This window comes from Podarcis cretensis, assembly GCF_951804945.1.
Source record: "Podarcis cretensis genome assembly, chromosome: 2".
Classification (NCBI taxonomy): domain Eukaryota; kingdom Metazoa; phylum Chordata; class Lepidosauria; order Squamata; family Lacertidae; genus Podarcis; species Podarcis cretensis.
This window is the reverse complement of record NC_137171.1, coordinates 8,471,336-8,489,336: the sequence shown is the minus strand read 5'-3', so window position 1 is coordinate 8,489,336 and position 18,001 is coordinate 8,471,336. Positions and strand designations below refer to the sequence as shown.

At 45.5% G+C, this 18,001-nt stretch overlaps 1 protein-coding gene across 1 annotated transcript in view; it reads right to left on the bottom strand.

Annotated features, from left to right (window-relative positions):
* Positions 1-813: 813 nt before the first annotated feature.
* AVIL (advillin) overlaps positions 814-18,001 on the bottom strand; it is a 53,473-nt gene continuing 36,285 nt past the window's right edge. The window contains exons 13-20 of the mRNA XM_079966974.1: positions 16,252-16,410; positions 13,188-13,367; positions 10,138-10,283; positions 9,001-9,145; positions 5,746-5,934; positions 4,753-4,821; positions 3,327-3,458; positions 814-1,359 (exon numbers count right to left, since the gene is read on the bottom strand). Coding sequence (XP_079823100.1) covers positions 1,246-1,359; positions 3,327-3,458; positions 4,753-4,821; positions 5,746-5,934; positions 9,001-9,145; positions 10,138-10,283; positions 13,188-13,367; positions 16,252-16,410 — 1,134 coding nt within the window. The 3' untranslated portion in view covers positions 814-1,245. The remainder of the gene's footprint in view (positions 1,360-3,326; positions 3,459-4,752; positions 4,822-5,745; positions 5,935-9,000; positions 9,146-10,137; positions 10,284-13,187; positions 13,368-16,251; positions 16,411-18,001) is intronic.

Genomic DNA, 18,001 nt, shown 5'->3' with positions numbered 1-18,001 from the left:
TTTCACCGCATGAGCAGAAGCGCAAAATGACGTCACGCGCATGCTCAGAACCGGCGAATCACAACCCGCGCAGGCGCGGTGCTGCGGGTTGCGCTCTTTTCATGTTGCGAACAGGCCTCCGGAACGGATCCCGTTCGCAACCAGAGGTACCATTGTAGTTTCGCAGAATGTGTTTCAGAAGCAAGGAATCGCTTGGCTCTAGAGAACTGAGGACTGGCTGTGTTAAACTCCAAACTCTCTTAGGCAGGAAGGAATACAGGAATTGCTCCTAGCAAGGAAAGTGGTCTCCTCAACTTGCTTGGGCTAGCTGAACACCAAGCATGAAGTAGCTGCTCAGAAGTCCTGTTTTGTGACAGCGGAGATAGCCAACATGGTGCCCTCCAGATGTTGGACCAACTCCCATCAGCCCCCGTGGGCTAGGGATGATGGGAATTGTCCAGCAACATCTGGAGGTCGCATGTTGCCTGCCCCTCACTTTCAGTGTGGCTAGGTGGAGAGGGTGCTAGTGGCACATTGCTTGATGCTGGATTGTTATTATATTTCCTCTTAGCTCCTCTTTCTCACCAGCAGTTGCAGTGGGAAGCTAGGCTCTACCATTGACACAGCACATCCCCCAATAGTTGACTAGACCACAGTGGTGCTGGAGTTGGGGAAGGCAAAGCAGCCCATCAATATAGTAGGTGTTAGTGTGCTTAAATCCCGTACCCGGTTCCCAAAATTAGAGCTTTCTGCACATGACCGTAAGCAATCATTACAGAACTACAAGTCCCAGCATTCCTTGAAGTCACAGGCAGGATGGAATGAGTTATTAAGGACAGTGAAGCCGGCTTTTAATGTTTGCAATATAGGTATGCACTCTACAAGGCCCAGTTCACACAAAAGAGCCAGCCATCACGTGGCTTGGATTTCTAACTGCCACAGCGTGGCTACTTAATTTGCATCAAGCGCAGCCAATAGCCAAGAGCCTGTGGATCTTCTGAAATTCAGTTCTGCCTGCTTCGTCTGAGTTGGGTTTTCTCACCACTGTAGACTTGCAATGGTGAAGCCGTTTTTCAAGTTCCTGGACAGCGGCAGCCTTGAGTAAAAGATACGAAACCAACCTTCAAAGCGCAATTTAGGCACAAACGTGATACATAACGCAGCTCCCTTTGCAGGCTCAGCTGCTTCTGGCTAGGGGTCCTGCCCCCAAATCAATAGGAACTGAGTGCGGGTGTCATCTTTTCCACCTCGAGAAATGCTTATTCTTCAGAAAAGCCCCTTCTCTTTCTTCATGTTGAGTTGCTTCCAAGTAGGCAGAGCAGCAAACTTTTCCCTGGGGATCCCAAAGACTTGGAGGAAGTCTTGCGCGGACAGGAAATTCTGTTGATGAGGGGGAAAAGACCACAGTGACTAGATGAGTAAATGAAAGATAGGATTTGAGCAGTGAGTGCACACAATGAGGCCCCACTCTAGGTCACGTTAGCATAAGAGAATCCAAGGAAGTAAGTTAATTCTGATGGATTGCTTTTGGCCCGTAGTCTTCACAGGTATCAGCTGAAGTGGAAAACCTACTTCTGAATGTTGGAACATCAGACTGCAGGTATTTGGGGTGAGGGAACTGAATGCTCCTCTATAGCAAATGAATGTTTGAGGTAGATTTACTTATAAATATTCTCACACATAGAATTTTATTATCTATCAGCAGTGCGATTTATGTGATAATTTCACAGAGTACAACGATAGGCCCCTGCCCCAACCAGCTTACAATCTAAAACTAAACACGGGAAATGGAGGGAGTGGTTTAACAGGCCAAGTTACAGTCTGGCATAAGAAAATAGCCCATCAGGGAGAAGGCTAAAGGGAGACTCCTTCCCCCTGACATGCTGGTTTTCTGTGCGAAGGGGGTTTATTTTTTTGTTTCGTTTTATATGAAGACACATTTACTCCTGCAAGTCCCTATCTGCAGTCTGAAGCAGTGCAGTTGAGAAACAAGTTTGCCTCTCCATCTTCTATTTGTGAGAGTGGGTCTAACTTCAGCTCTACTGGAGTCCGGCCGTGTTACAAGCCTTAAGCGATTTTGCCAAGTATAGCCCATGTCATTTGAAGCCTGCCTGTGCACTGGGAACTTACCTTTTATTTTTTATTTCCCCCCCAATTTTTTTTATAAATTTTCCAAATTTATAACATAAAAATAAACAAACAAACAAAACATAAATCCTAACTATAATAATTCCCCTTTTGTTAACATTGTTAGGTGACTTCCTCGAATCCCCCTGGCTGAGTTTCTGTGTATATCATTGTAACAGTTTTCCAAAACTAATTTCTCATAAAATTTACTTAATCAAGTAACATCTTTCTTTCTTTTCGTTTTAACTTTAGATATGTTATTCTATAACTTCACATATTTAAATCCTAACCCAATCTGGTACTTGCAAGTATTTCTATTTAAATTATCTTAGCAAATTTAGCTAAATAGTCTTTAAATTTCATCCACTCCTCTGGGAACTTACCTTTTAAAGCTTAAGACAATGAATTCTGCCCCCAATTCCAAAATGTAGGTTTGTGTGGTACAATCATTGGTAGCCCTAGCAGGACGCATGTATGAATGAAATTTCCAGCCTGTTATTCCCAGCACTGTTTCCCAACCTGTGTATCACAGACTTTTAGTGCTCTGGGTTGTTTTTCTGTTGGAAGGCTCCAGTAAGGAGGGCAGGCGTATGTGCTCACAATGTTGCTGCTTGGCAGCCACTTCCTTTAAAAAACAACACCAGGGAAGAAAGGAAGGAGCAGCAGCAGAGGGCATCCCTACATGTTCAAGCATGTGCCTTGCTGCTTAAGTACTGCAGAACAGACCTCATGCCATGCTATGGACTGAAGGCGCTTGAGGCTAAAAAGTCTAGAAAGGTGAAAGCCTAGCAACCCACAGGAATGCCATCTTGAGTTCCATGGTGGAAGAAAGGTAAAGGGACCCCTGACCGTTAGGTCCAATCGTGGACAACTGGGATTGCGGCGCTCATCTCGCTTTATTGGCCCAAGGCGTACAGCTTCTGGGTCATGTGGCCAGCATGACTAAGCCGCTTCTGGAGAACCAGAGCAGCGTATGGAAACGCCGTTTACCTTCCCGCCGGAGTGGTACCTATTTATCTACTTGCACTTTGACGTGCTTTTGAACTGCTAGGTTGGCAGGAGCAGGGACCGAGCAACGGGAGCTCTCCCCATCGCGGGGATTCGAACTGCCAACCTTCTGATCAGCAAGCCCTAGGCTCTGTGGTTTAGATCACAGCGCCACCCGCGTCCCTGTGATGGAAGAAAACTGGGATATAAATGCAAGAAAACAAACAACTTGCCTCCTTCTTAGCAGGATCCACATCTTCTGGTAGCTCATCCTGGCTGGACAGCAGGACTTCTAGAGGGTAGGTAGGGCAGTTGCTGCTGTTGAAGGTCCCAGGCTTTGGAGTGACGGATGCACCATTCAGATCCTGAGCAGAAAAAGGGCAGGTTTTTAAAATGCCATCTGTAGAAGCAGTCCCTATACAGTGGTACCTTGGAAGGCAAACGGAATGCATTCCGGAAGTCCATTCAACTTCCAAAACGTTCAGAAACCAAGGTGTGGCTTCCGATTGGCTGCAGGAAGCCACTGCAGCCAATCAGAAGCAGCATCGAACATTCAGGTTCCAAAGAACACTCGCAGACTGGAACACTCACTTCCAGGTTGGGGAGCCAAAACGTTCGACTCGCAAGGCGTTCAGGAGCCAAGGTACGACTGTACAGGCTTCTTATTTACAGAAATTTAATAAATAAATAGAGGCGTTTAATTAATAAATAAATTCTATGCTTATGAGGAAGCAAAACTGAAAGCACTTTTAAGACTAGGAACTTATTTGACCCCAGAGAAATCCACCTCCTGTGTTTTTGTGCGATTCACTGCACGGGAGAGGATGAGTAACTCGGCTGTTTCTCTCTGGATTTGAGGGGAGAATGAATGGAAGGAGTAGTGAATCTTGCAGACACACAGTGGGCAGGGTCCTCTGTGGGTGGGAATATTGGGCTTGGGAGAACCCTTCAATTATTTAATAAATTTCTCATCCTCTGGTCATGGCACACTACTTTAGAAAGCCACTGCTGTACCAAAAGTACTGGTTTATTATGGGATTGCAAAGGAATAAGGGCCGCAGGGATGGGTTTTCCTTGCCTCAGCCACGATGTTGCTGGAGGTGCAGTAGGAGAAGGCAGAACTTTAGCTCAGTTTTGACTGTGTCCAACAGAGAACTCATGCCTTGCATGCAGAAATTCCCAGGTATTAATTTTTGTTTCCTAACCAACAGACAATGTGAAATACTCTCTTCCTGAGACACTAGTTGTAGTCAGTGCTAGTCTTACCCGGAGTAGTTCCATTGAAATTTAACCAACATGGCTAACTTGGGCACATTAAGTTCAGTGGGTCTACTCTAAGTAAAACATAGCTGGCTGCAACCTAGATAGAACTTAGCTGGCTGCAACCTGTTTGCCTAGATAGAAGGTTCATGTGCAGAATAGAAGTCTCTGACTTTTTCACAGTTGGGATGTTGTCTGCTGTGGAAAGGTAAGAGTCATGTCTGTTGCCCCAACCACTTTTTCTTCATGATTTCCTACCCATGAAATAGATAATGCAGGGTTAGATTGGACAAACAACATGATCTGGTAGTTTTCTAGCTTCTTATGCACCCAGATTTCTCCCCCTACTTAGCCACTGACCTCATTTCTCACTGGGGAAACCAAAGCGTCAACACTTACAGCCGTGATTCTGACAATGTTGTTGGCATCTCCCAGTTCCTTCTTCAGCTGCTCATATGTCTTTCCTTCCTACAAGGGTTCAAAAAACCACTTATCTGTAATAGGGTTATGGCACCATAGCATCTTATTGTTAGAAACAGGGTTTTACTCCCAAGCATTTCTTCCCGAGACCTGTTTTGAATCGAGTTGCAACCAATCTTTGGAAAAACGTGGAGAACTAAGATGACCCACTTGCATAAGACCAAAGTCCTTATCAGGAATTAAGTAGAACTTAAGTCAGAGTGGGCATGGTTAAGACTGCACAGTCAATGCATTGATCTTCCACATCTATAGCCTGGATATACTGAAAGGAACTCAGGATGTTATGCATGAGGTTTAGCTGACACGCAGTATCCCAGTGGTTCAGATGTATCTGATCATCAACAGTGTACAAATTGAATGCCTGCCAAAATCAAAACAATAAAATGATCCCCCAAAGTAGCTTGCAAAGCACTTGGATTTTGAATGTTACAGTAAAATTTCACAATCAAAATTTATATGAGAAATTCCACATTCAAAAACTTAATTGACAAAACTGGACATACCTGCAGATTTCAAATATTTGTCAGTATTTGTTTCAGCAAAGGACTCAACTTATATCTATTTTATTTATTTCAAAAAGTGGATGTGCCACTCTCTGTCAATTTGGCACATGGGGTGAAATTCAACATCACACTGTCAATCATTCTGTCCCCGCAAGCCTTTTAGCTTTCCAGACACTGTTCTGTGGGTTCTCCTGACAACCTCAGAGCCCATTTCAGGGGGTGCATTTTTTTTTGGGGGGGGGGGGAGAAGCCCTATTGTGCAAGTGGAAGTTATTGCACAGGCCTCTGCTGACCAAACTCATTTGTTGAATTCCACCTGCGGTACAAATCACCCCCAGATCTCTAGAAAACAAAAGCGATTTGATTCAGGCTTCCACTTCAGGCGATTTGATTCATGGTTTCCACTTACACTCCACCGATATGGGTCCCAAGCCAGGAACCAGCCTGTGAAGTTGGGCGGCTCAAAACCTTGCTTGATTATGAGGATGGGGGTGTCGGTTTCCCTCCCACTGGGGTGGGTCTGCAGGTATTCCTGAGCCATCGTCACTGCCTCCTTCCTCTCTGTCTCGTTGGCTTCTTTGCCAATCCATAGGAAAATCTGGGGAAAGAGAAGAGCGATGATTCAGAAGTTGCTCCATCGGACAACAGGGAGCATTAGAGCGGGGTAACCTGCGGTTCTCCAGATGTTGTTGGGCCGCAACTCTTGACAGTTGACCATTGGCCCTGCTGGCTGGGACAGATGGAAATTAGAGTCCAATGACAGCCACCCCTGGAGTCAGAACTAGGAAGCTTTTCTGAAACCAGACTGTAGTGATTTATCGGCAAAAGTTGATGCGATTGTGCAGGACACCACAATATCTGTCCTGATCATAGTAGATAAAAGGAGCACGCAGGGACTAAGCTCTGCCCCCATTCAGAGGTCTAGATTTAGTCTAAGGCAGGGGTCAGCACACTTTTTTCAGCAGGGGGCCGATCCACTGTCCCTCAGACCTTGTAGGGGGGCCGCTCGAATAATTTCAGTAGCAGTTTTAAGAATGGTGTAGAACCTATGAATGGACCAAGGGTTATTAAACTTGAACAAAACTAGTTGTGTAATGGCAGTGAACAAATAATATAGAATCTGTAATAAGGAATAGACAGGAAGTCTGGTTGATAGAAAAAAAACATTTTTATTTTATGGTTTGAAGACTATTATTTGATTCCTTTCTTTTTTTGTTTGGTGGTGATGGAAATTTGTTTTCTTTTCTGTTTGGTGTGTTAAAGTGAATGATAACAATAAAATCATTTTAAAAAAGAAAAAAAAATATGAACAAATTCCTATGCCCCACCAATAACCCAGAGATGCATTTTAAATAAAAGCACACATTCTACTCAGGTAAAAACACGCTGATTCTAGGACCGTCCGTGGGCCGGATTGAGAAGGCGATTGGGCCGCATCCGGCCCCTGGTCCTTAGGTTGCCTACCCCTGGTCTATGGTCACCCATTGCTTGTAGTATACAGCTGCCCTGGGAGAAAACTAGGGAAACATTGGTTTTGACCGTAAGGATATTCCCAGGTGTCACAGAAGGCTTGGGGGGGGGGGGGCACACCAGTAAGGAAGCTAAAGGTAAAGGTAAAGGTACCCCTGCCCGTACGGGCCAGTCTTGACAGACTCTGGGGTTGTGCGCCCATCTCACTTAAGAGGCCAGGGGCCAGCGCTGTCCGGAGACACTTCCGGGTCACGTGGCCAGCGTGACATCGCTGCTCTGGCCAGAGCCAGAGCCAGAGCCGCACACGGAAACGCCGTTTACCTTCCCGCTATAAAGCGGTACCTATTTATCTACTTGCACCCGGAGGTACTTTCGAACTGCTAGGTTGGCAGGCGCTGGGACCGAGCAGCGGGAGCGCACCCCGCCGCAGGGATTCGAACCGCCGACCTTTCGATCGGCAAGTCCTAGGCGCTGAGGCTTTAACCCACAGCGCCACCTGCGTCCCCAGTAAGGAAGCTAAACCAGGACAAATGGAGGAAACTCATGATTCCATCCCGATAGGCAGGTAAGTTAAGTGACTAAACTATATAATGGCATTATCCACAGACTGGGGCAATCCAAAGGCTCCTTCAAACCCAGAACTCCTAACTTCAGTTAGATGCTGAAGGGGAGTGAAGCAAGTGGGCCAGGAGCTGCATTCTATTGTCTATCTCCATATTATCAGTGGCACTAAGGGAAAAGGACCAGTCCTGGCTATTGTGGCTTATAACCATCAGCAGACATCCTTCACGAAGCTATTTTTGCATTTCTATAGTTCCTTTGCTAGTTCTAGAAACTTAATATGCTCTGTTCAAATATATAAAAGAATGTCACATAGAGGAGGGAGAAAGGTTGTTTTCTGCTGCTCCAGAGAAGCGGACACGGAGCAATGGTTCCAAACTACAAGAAAGAAGATTCCACCTAAACATTAGGAAGAACTTCCTGACAGTAAGAGCTGTTCGACAGTGGAATTTGCTGCCAAGGAGTGTGGTGGAGTCTCCTTCTTTGGAGGTCTTTAAGCAGAGGCTTGACAACCATATGTCAGGAGTGTTCTGATGGTGTTTCCTGCTTGGCAGGGGGTTGGACTCGATGGCCCTTGTGGTCTCTTCCAACTCTATGATTCTATGATTCTTTTGTGTGTGTGTGTGTCGGGGGGTATTTTGGAGCTCATTTATTCTGCCTGAGAACCAAGCTTACTACCTTTGCCTTCTGCTAAGCGGGTGGCGCTGTGGTATAAACCACTGAGCCTCTTGGGCTTGCTGTTCAGAAGGTCGGCGGTTTCAATCCCCGCGATGGGGTGAGCTCCCGCTGCTCAGTCCCAGCTCCTGCCAACCTAGCAGTTCAAAAGCATGTCAAAGTGCAAGTAGATAAATAGGTACCACTCCAGTGGGAAAGTAAACGGTGTTTCTGTGCCCTGCTCTGGTTTGCCAGAAGCGGCTCAGTCATGCTGGCCACATGACCCAGAAAAACTGTCTGCAGACAAACATCGGCTTTCTCAGCCAATAAAGCAAGATGAGCGCTGCAACCCCAGAGTCATTCGCGACTGGACTTAATTGTCAGGGGTCTTTTACCTTTTCCTTTTTAAGGCTTTCCAAACTACAATATTTTTAAGGTACTGCAAGCCTCCAATGCTCCACGCTCCCTGCTCCGCAGAGTAATCATACCTTCAAAAGGCTGCCTTGTACTCCATAACACTCAAATAGAGTGAAAGAATTGCAGGAAGTAGCCAGAGACTTTAAATCACACAGCCACCATAGAATGAGAGGCTAAGGGGGACGCGGGTGGCGCTGTGGGTAAAACCTCAGTGCCTAGTGCTTGCCGATTGTATGGTCGGCAGTTCGAATCCCCGCGGCGGGGTGAGCTCCCGTCGTTCGGTCCCAGCTCCTGCCCACCTAGCAGTTCGAAAACACCCATAAAGTGCAAGTAGATAAATAGGTACCGCTTTATAGCGGGAAGGTAAGCGGCGTTTCCGTGTGCTGCGCTGCTGCTGGCTCGCCAGAGCAGCTTCGTCACACTGGCCACGTGACCCGGAAGTGTCTCCGGACAGCGCTGGCCCCCGGCCAAAAAAAGAAAAAAAAGGGGGGGGGAAGAAAAGGAGAGGAAAATAGAATGAGAGGCTAATAAATTCAGGACAGTACTCCTGCCCCAGCCTCACCTGGTCCCAGGTATCCAGCATCATCACATCACTTTCACTGAGGTCATCTTGGGTAAAGTCTGTGATCTCGATGGCTACAAAGCATCCGGTTTTGTTGGAGCATTCAAAGAGCCGTGGAGGATGGTCAGGTACCTCCTCCTGAAGCCTGTAAGACAGAGACTGTTTGAGAAAGTCCTTTTTAGGTCTCACTTCCAATGTGCTTATAAGGATTTCGAGATACGGACCAGGATCTGCTGGCCCCATTATTAATCCCTTCATTTATTATTTAAATTTTATTTGCTTCTCTGCTGCCCTTGGCATATTGCCAAGGTAACTTACGTCTGCCATTAACAATCAATGCACAAACTTTATGATGCAAAAGTATTTCAGCATTGTAATAAAAAAAAAACAATAGCAGTAAAAGTAATCACAACCCAATAGTGTTAGTTTGCTTGTTTTAAAAAAGCCTAATAAAAGCATAATATATATAGAAGAAGAAGAGTTTGGATTTGATATCCCGCTTTATCACTGCCCGAAGGGGTCTCAAAGCGGCAAACATTCTCCTTTCCCTTCCTTCCCCACAACAAACACTCTGTGAGGTGAGTGGGGCTGAGAGACTTCAAAGAAGTGTGACTGGCGCAAGGTCACCCAGCAGCTGCATGTGGAGGAGCGGAGACGCGAACCCGGTTCACCAGATTACGAGGCTACCGCTCTTAACCACTACACCACACTGGCTTTAAAGCCTGGGTTGTTGAAAAGCTCTTGGAAGTAGGCACTAGTTGAGTCTACCTCTCTAGATAATTCTTCATCTGTGATTCCTGCATTGCAGGAAATTTTGCTAGATGACGCTTTGGGGCCCCTTCTAACTCTACAATTCTGGGACGCTAAAGTTGGGGACAGAGGGTGCTTCCAAGTGGCTGTTTATTATGGGATCAATGCATGCAAGTTTCTCACAGCATCCATATGATATCATTAGTATCAAAATACCAACCCATATCCTCCCCCTGCCCCATTTAATCCAGATTCACCCTTACTGAGGGAAATCTGGTAAGTGATACTTGTGATATCCGAACACCTGCTTGCAATATTTAAGCCCCCTGCCTAGAAGCACCGAGATACACAAGCAAGTACTAGAATTTAGGGACAGGGCGCAAGTACCTTTTCTCACTTGCATAGGGGGCTTTGCCTCCAAGCAGCTCCCAAAACTCGGGGGGCTCCTGCCCTTCTGCTACCATCTCCTGAATCCCGTTGCAAAGGGTGGTGGCCAGCTCCTTGGCCATTTCCCGTTCATCGCCACTGGAACCCTGGAATGAAAACCCACAGAGGTAAGGCGGTGGAAGTGGAAGGGCAGCTTGCTGACCCACATCTAGGTGGGCTACGAAACAATCTTGAAAGGTTTTGGTGTAAGGGGATGCCTGCAGTCATGCCTTGACAAGACACCACAGGAAATACAATGAATAAATGCTTAAGTCAAGAAAGAACTTCGCATATGAAGTTGAATGTATGTAAATGCACCAAAATCTTGAGGGAGAATTTCCTGAAGAAAGAAATTAAATATTGTAGCTTAAGGCAAGGAGGAATGTAACATATGGACTTGAATGTTTATAAATATATCAAAACCGTAAGAGAGAATTTACTGAATAAGCCCGAGACTCTTTATGGGTGAAACAGGTGACTAACACCGGTACCCTGTCTAACTCTCGTGTGTAACATCGCCAGCACTTCGTTTGATCAAACTTGATATTGATATCTATCTATTGATATCTACAGGAGCCTGGCTAAAGGAACTTTAAAGACTGAATCTTCCTTTTGGACACAATTTGAATGAGTTTTCTGTTTGTGGCTTCTGTAGTAGATCTTGTATCTTGTTCCCCCAATTTTTGGATTATTAATATAAGATTTAGAACGTAGAATGGTTTGGTAGTGTTTTGTGTGCCGCTTATGTGCTGCTTACTTCATACTGGTCTACTACTTGACAAGACACCAAACATTTCCCCCTGAGCTATCTGGGCAATACAGGCCTTATGTACTTCTGCACTTGGAGCTAGAAGTCAACAATCTTGCCCGCTCCCATAAAAAGGGCCGCACAGGCTGTGTTTGCACATAACACTAAACCCTGGTTTAGCATTATAAGAACAAGCTGTGGCAAGCCATCGGGGTCATGCGCTTCCCCCTCTTCTGACATGACCGGTTTTGACAAACCATAGTTAAGATTTTTTTTTTAATGATATTTATTAAAGTTTCCAATTAAAACATATAAGCACAAACAACAGTAAAGACATACACAATACCAAAAACATGTATAATTTCAAATCTTATTTTCTTAAACTAAACCATAGTTAAGATTAACCCTGGTTTGCCTGGGTTGTGACATCACACAAAGCAGCATTTAATCTAAAGTGGAAGCAAAAGCTTCCAAGTGAGATGTTTCTATTGTAGCCCAAGAGCTGCTATGGGTTGTCCTCAAAAATGGAAATGCAGCCACTGCAAAGAAATGTTCTAGGAGTAGAAGAAGTTTCCTTATACAGAGTCAGCCCCCTGGTCCATCTAGCTCTGTATTGGCTACCCCAAACTGGATGACAGTGGCTCTCCAGGGGTGGTGGTGGTGGTGGTGGTGGTGGTTGTTGTTGTTGTTGTTGTTGTTATTGTTATTAATATTATTAATATCCCGCTCTCCCCAGCTGAAGCTGGGCTCAGGGCGGCTAACAACAATAAAATAATACAACATTCTAAAACCATTTCATTATAAAATTAATTCAAATCAAATTGATAGCAACCATTGGGCTAGAGTTCTGTGAAGATTGCCAAAGGAGGGAGTCGGGCTGTGCCCTGGCCAAAGGCCTGGTGGAACAGCTCTGTCTTGCAGGCCCTGCGGAAAGATGTCAAGTCCCGCAGGGCCCTAGTTTCTTGTGACAGAGCGTTCCACCAGATCGGAGCCACAGCCGAAAAAGCCCTGGCTCTAGTTGAGGCCAGCCTAACCTCTCTGTGGCCTGGGACCTTCAAGATGTTTTTGTTTGAAGACCGTAAGTTTCTCTGTGGGGCATACCAGGAGAGGCGGTCCCGTAGGTACGAGGGTCCTAGGCCGTATAGGGCTTTAAAGGTTAAAACCAGCACCTTAAACCTGATCCTGTACTCCACCGGGAGCCAGTGCAGCTGGTTTTAGACAGCAGTCTTTTGTAAACCTACCTGGAGCTGCAACAGATTGAATCTGGGACCTTGTGCGTGCAAAATGTGTGCTCTATCATCTCTGAGATATAGGTAGGGAGCTCTTCCTCTGGAATTTGCTGCCCTAGGCAACTGCTGCATTCTGTTCCATAATAATCCTAGTTCTGTGTTCCTGACCATGTGCACTTTCTCAAAGTGCCCTCTACAGTCACGGGGGCTTGTGACTTCCTTTCTCTATTTAATTTTAAGCTGCTACTCATTGTGTGCCAAAATCTGCATAGCATACCATAGCTGAAATGCTTTCGAAATTTATTCCTACGTTAGTACATTTCCGAGCACAATTCAAAGTGTTGGTGCTGACTTTTAAAGCCCTAAATGGCCTCAACTCAGTATACCTGAAGGAGCGTCTCCACCCCCATCATTCAGCTCGGACACTGAGGTCCAGTTCCGAGGGCCTTCTGGCGGTTCCCTGATTGTGAGAAGCGAAGTTACAGGGAACCAGGCAGAGGGCCTTCTCGGTGGTGGCATCTGCCCTGTGGAATGCCCTCCCATCAGATGTCAAGGAAATAAACAACTATCTGACTTTTAGAAGACATCTGAAGGAAACCCTGCTTACAGAATTTTTGTAATGATTTATGTTTTATTGTGTTTTTAATATTCTGTTGGGAGCCACCCAGTTTGGCTGGGGAAACCCAGATGGGTGGGGTAATAATAATAATAATTATAATAATAAGTGACACATTTCAAAGTTATCTTTCACAACCATGAAAGACAGAGACTTGGGACTACTCTGCTGTTATTAATGAAATTTGAAGATTCCCCCGCCACTGCAAGGAGTCCAAATTCTATACCAGACATTTGGTCTCACCAATTTTTCTTTTCTTAATTCCGACACCCACCCATCCATGTAAAAACCTTTCTGGTGGGATGCCCCTGTGGTGGCCTGTTTGAAATGCAATGGATGGTGGGGTTCTGGATTCCCACCCGCCCTCCTGCTTGACTTTGCCCTCCTCCCTGCTCCGAACCACCTTTCCTCGCCTCACCTTGCCATACCACAAGTAATGGTCCGTTTGGGTCTTCAGCAAGAAGACATCGTTGGAATTGAGAGAGGCAGCCACAGACGGCACTTCTACCGCCTTCGTGTTGGAGCTGTCCGTTCCACGGATCTGGAAGAGCCGCACTGGTGGTTCCGCTTCGCTCCTGCCTTTCCTTGATGTCCCGCCCTAAAGAGCAAGTGATGGAAGGGCAGAACAACAAACCGAAATCGCTGCTAACCTAATGATGCAACTGGAGCAATGCTGTGTACAGTGGCACGGTTCACCTAAGTAACCTTAATGGCCTTACAGCAGCGGTGATGGATTAGATCAGGGGTCAGCAAACTTTTTCAGCAGGTCCACCGTCCCTCAGACCTTGTAGGGGGGGGCGGGACTATTTTTTTTTGGGGGGGGAGAAGAAGAACTAATTCCTATGTCCCACAAATAACCCAGAGATGCATTTAGATTGAGAAGGTGATTGGGCGAAGCAACAAAGTGAACTAGACTCCTTGGCAGGCTTTGAATAAACACTCACAAACTTTTTATTGACAATAACCAGTCAGATAAATTAAGGATTTATACAATTTTCTAACATGCAGAGAATAGTATCTGTAGAGAAACCAGGGATTGGAGCTGAGGGAAGTCAAGGGGGGAGGGGAGGGTGGGTCATTTTATGGGGGGGGGAGGTAAAATGGGGGGGGGGGAATTAAGGCTGATATGTTTCAAGATAATATGTTTTGTTCAAATTCCTCATATATATTTTATATTTTTTATTAAAGAGGTGATTGGGCCGCATCCAGCCCACAGGCCTTAGGTTGCCTACCCCTGGATTAGATGGTAATATTTATTCCTTCATTCTCCTGAGTGGGCCACTGGTCTCCTACTCCAGAGTCCTACCCTGATGGCCGCACTGGCTATACAGGTGAAAATTTACAAAATGCACATCTACTGGGAAAGAAGCTGGAGGGGCAAAGGTCTGGGATTATCACTTCTCAACCTTGCAACAGACAAGTATTTTCAATGAGAAGCTTCTAGATGGGACTTGAGTTAAATACTTAAGGCAAAGGCGAAACCAGCCCTGAGATTAATACCTGTGACCAGGGCTTTTTTTTCTGGGGGCAGGCATACTCCTAAACATATTGTGAATCTATGTTTGACCTCATAGAGGGGCAGTATTTCAATATGAGTAGGAAAATGAGAGTACCCCTAAACATTTTTTTTCTTAGAAAAAAGCACTGCCTTTGACCGACACCTATTGAAACACTTCCTCTTTCCCATCCTATTAAACAGGTGCACAAATATTCCTGGAGGCAGACTCACTAGACTATTGGGAGTTCAGATACCTTTTCCACGCACTTCTGAATATTGATAAATTCATCATTAGCAGGGAAACCTCAGAACAAGTATTTAATCTTCTGCTACATCTGACACCTGCCTGGATCAAAGGATTTCATTTGTATAAATGGGATTCTTCATCACTGATTCTGCAGAAATGCCTTTCTAACCCATGATTGAGTTACTATCTGTAAAACCTGTAAAACCAATAAGAACAATATTCAGCAATGCTGGCTTGAAAATGCCTGATTGGATTTTTTTTTTAAAAAAGGCTTAAGGAGGCACCTAAAAGAACAAATTGTTGGCACCATCCAACTTTGAGGTGAAGAATATCTCAAGGCATGGATAAAAGGTAAAGGTACCCCTGCCCGTACGGGCCAGTCTTGACAGACTCTGGGGTTGTGCGCCCATCTCACTTAAGAGGCCAGGGGCCAGCGCTGTCCGGAGACACTTCCGGGTCATGTGGCCAGCGTGACATCGCTGCTCTGGCGAGCCAGAGCCGCACACGGAAACGCCGTTTACCTTCCCGCTGGTAAGCGGTCCCTATTTATCTACTTGCACCCGGAGGTGCTTTCGAACTGCTAGGTTGGCAGGCGCTGGGACCGAGCAGCGGGAGCGCACCCCGCCGCAGGGATTCGAACCGCCGACCTTTCGATCGGCAAGCCCTAGGCGCTGAGGCTTTAACCCACAGCGCCACCTGCGTCCCCAAGGCATGGATGCTACCCCACTAAAAGCCTAGTTCCAGGTACTATTAAATGAATGTCTGGACCATATGATCCGCATGAGAGGGTAGCTACCCCAATTGGTGTCAACAGCAAAAAAATTGGTTAGCTGATCCTTATCCAGGTGTGATAAAATATAATCACCCAGAGCAGAGTAAAAAATATATTGGTCAGCCAGAGTGGCTGTAACACTAGAATTTGGAATATTTTGGCAATCTGGTAAGGACAAGGAAGAACAGAGGCAACAGCAGATGGAGTGGGGGAATGGCATGAAAGTCAGGACTCCCAAAACTGTGAGATCGTGGGAATCCCAATTCCAAAGCCATTGAAATCCAGTCTCCATTTGTTTTTTTCAACTTTCAGAAGATATTGCTTGTACAATGAGGACTATAATCTCTCTTTTTTTTCCTTTTTAAAGGAAAGGTGGGAGAAAGGGAAAAACACGAAAAGCCAAAGCTGGTGGCTGATTTGGCACGGTTGACGTGATTTCTCGAGTATCTAGGACTCCCTGCCTCCCTCTTCCCTTTTTTACAGCAGGGATGACAGAGACAAGTTTCCGTATTCATTCAAAGAAGGGAAGCTCCAACAAGGAATGAACTGTGGTGTCACTCCATGCCCTTCCCATCTTGGCTGCTGTAAGCGGCAAGAATAAGACCCAAGGACAGACTGTTCCACTGAGATGTCAGGGAACCTGCGTTCTGGTCTCCTCCTTCACTCCTGAGTTTTGCCCCTCAAAATATACCAGAAGAGCAAAGAGTTTGTGTTTAGGGAGAATCTGGCTGTGACTCACAGTGGCCTTGAGCAGGTACAGCAGAGATGGGGAACCTGTGGCCCTACAGGTCCCATCACCCCCAACCACTGGGCTCAGGATTATGGGATCTGAAGTCCCAACAATATCTGGAGGGCCCCGGGTTCCTTGCTTCTAAGCTACAGCAATACGCTTAGCTGTAACAGGCCTGACGCCTGGGGAATTCAGTTTGTGATTTTCCATGGTGCTCCTTAATCCTCCTCCATACCTCAAAGAAGACAAGCTTGCCTTTGAAGATGGCCAAGAAGTGGCGTGGTTCTTTGCCCATGTTCAGCCGCACCTGCACAGGCTCCCCGTTGTACTGCTGATCCAGCTCCACTGCATGGTAGGCTGAAGCCGCAAGCTCGTCCACCGTGGCATGGCGTCCCTGTTGAGTACAGTAATGGAATTCACTGAAACTGAAAGTGCTTGTATGCATTGCTATGGGTTTAAATTTGATTGGTTGGTAACTGAATTCTATAGTGTTCTCTAGTGGTTCTCAGAGACATCACCTTGCCAACAAAGGTTGGCAAGTTAAAGCTTGTTAAGTTAACAAGTTAAAGCTATGGTTTTCCCAGTTGTGATGTATGGAAATGAGAGTTGGACTATAAAGCAGGCTGATCGCCAAAGAATTGATGCTTTTGAATTATGGTGTTGGGGGAGACTCTTGAGAGTCCCATGGACTGCAAGAAGAACAAACCTTTCCATTCCTAAGGAAATCAGCCCTGAGTGCTCACTGGAAGGACAGATCGTGAAGCTGAGGCTCCAATACTTTGGCCACCTCATGAGAAGAGAAGACTCCCTGGAAAAGACCCTGATGTTGGGAAAGATGGAGGGCACAAGGAGAAGGGGACGACAGAGGGCGAGATGGTTGGACAGTGTTCTCGAAGCTACCAGTATGAGTTTGGCCAAACTGCGGGAGGCAGTGGAAGACAGGAGTGCCTGGCATGCTCTGGTCCATGGGGTCACGAAGAGTCGGACACGACTAAATGACTAAACAACAACAGCGGTTCTCATGTGATTAGTTAAGGTTGGTCACATGGGAGGGAAATAGTGAAAGAGAGACTTCATTTTATGGGAAGCAAGATGACTGTGTTTTAGAATCCACTGTGAACACTGCTCAGTTGAATAGAGTGTTAGAGTGCTACTTCTCTGCTTAAGAGAGCAGGTAAAATGGAGAAGGTAAATCTCTCATAGGAGCTGCGAGGCATGGCCTAACTGAGAGACAGAAGGCTGAGTGCTGAGCTCTGGAAAGACAAGAAAATACAGCTGATTGAAAGCTAGAAGAAGAGACTGTAATAATAATAATTTTTAAATTTATATCCTGCCCATCTTGCTGGGTTTCGCAAGCCACTCTCGGTGGCTTAAAATACAACAAAGCATCAAACATTAAAAAACAAAATATCCTATATGAGCAACAAACAAGCCAATAAATCAATAGAAAACAACAACAGCAATAATAATCAGTTTACAGCTATACCCAAATTAAAATAACTGCCAACCCCAACTAAACATTTAACCAACATCAACCTGACCAAAACAAGAAAGGAACCAAAATTAGAACTGTTTAAAACATTTTAAAACCTTTTAGCCAGTTGCCCCAACCCAAGAGTTGTTCCAGCAATGTCCCTCCGGCCTCCCATGAGCCTCTTTTAGGAAGGACACAAAGTGGCTTGAAATCAGTGTGAAGTTACTGGTAAATACAAATATGCATCCATGAATACAAGGGAATAATACAAAAATGAAATTAAAACAACGGCCACAATGTAAAAAAATAAATAAATGTAGACCCACGCTTGCATGAGCATGCGACTGTAAATATTATGTTTTAATTCATCTATAATTAACAGTTTCTGCAAGTAAAGTTTTTGAATGTTAGAGTCTGGACATTGGTTTAATTTCCAAAGGAGGGCGTCAGTCATATATATAATTTGACCTTCTTAGCTGCGCTTTCACTACGCTTATATTCAACAGCCCCT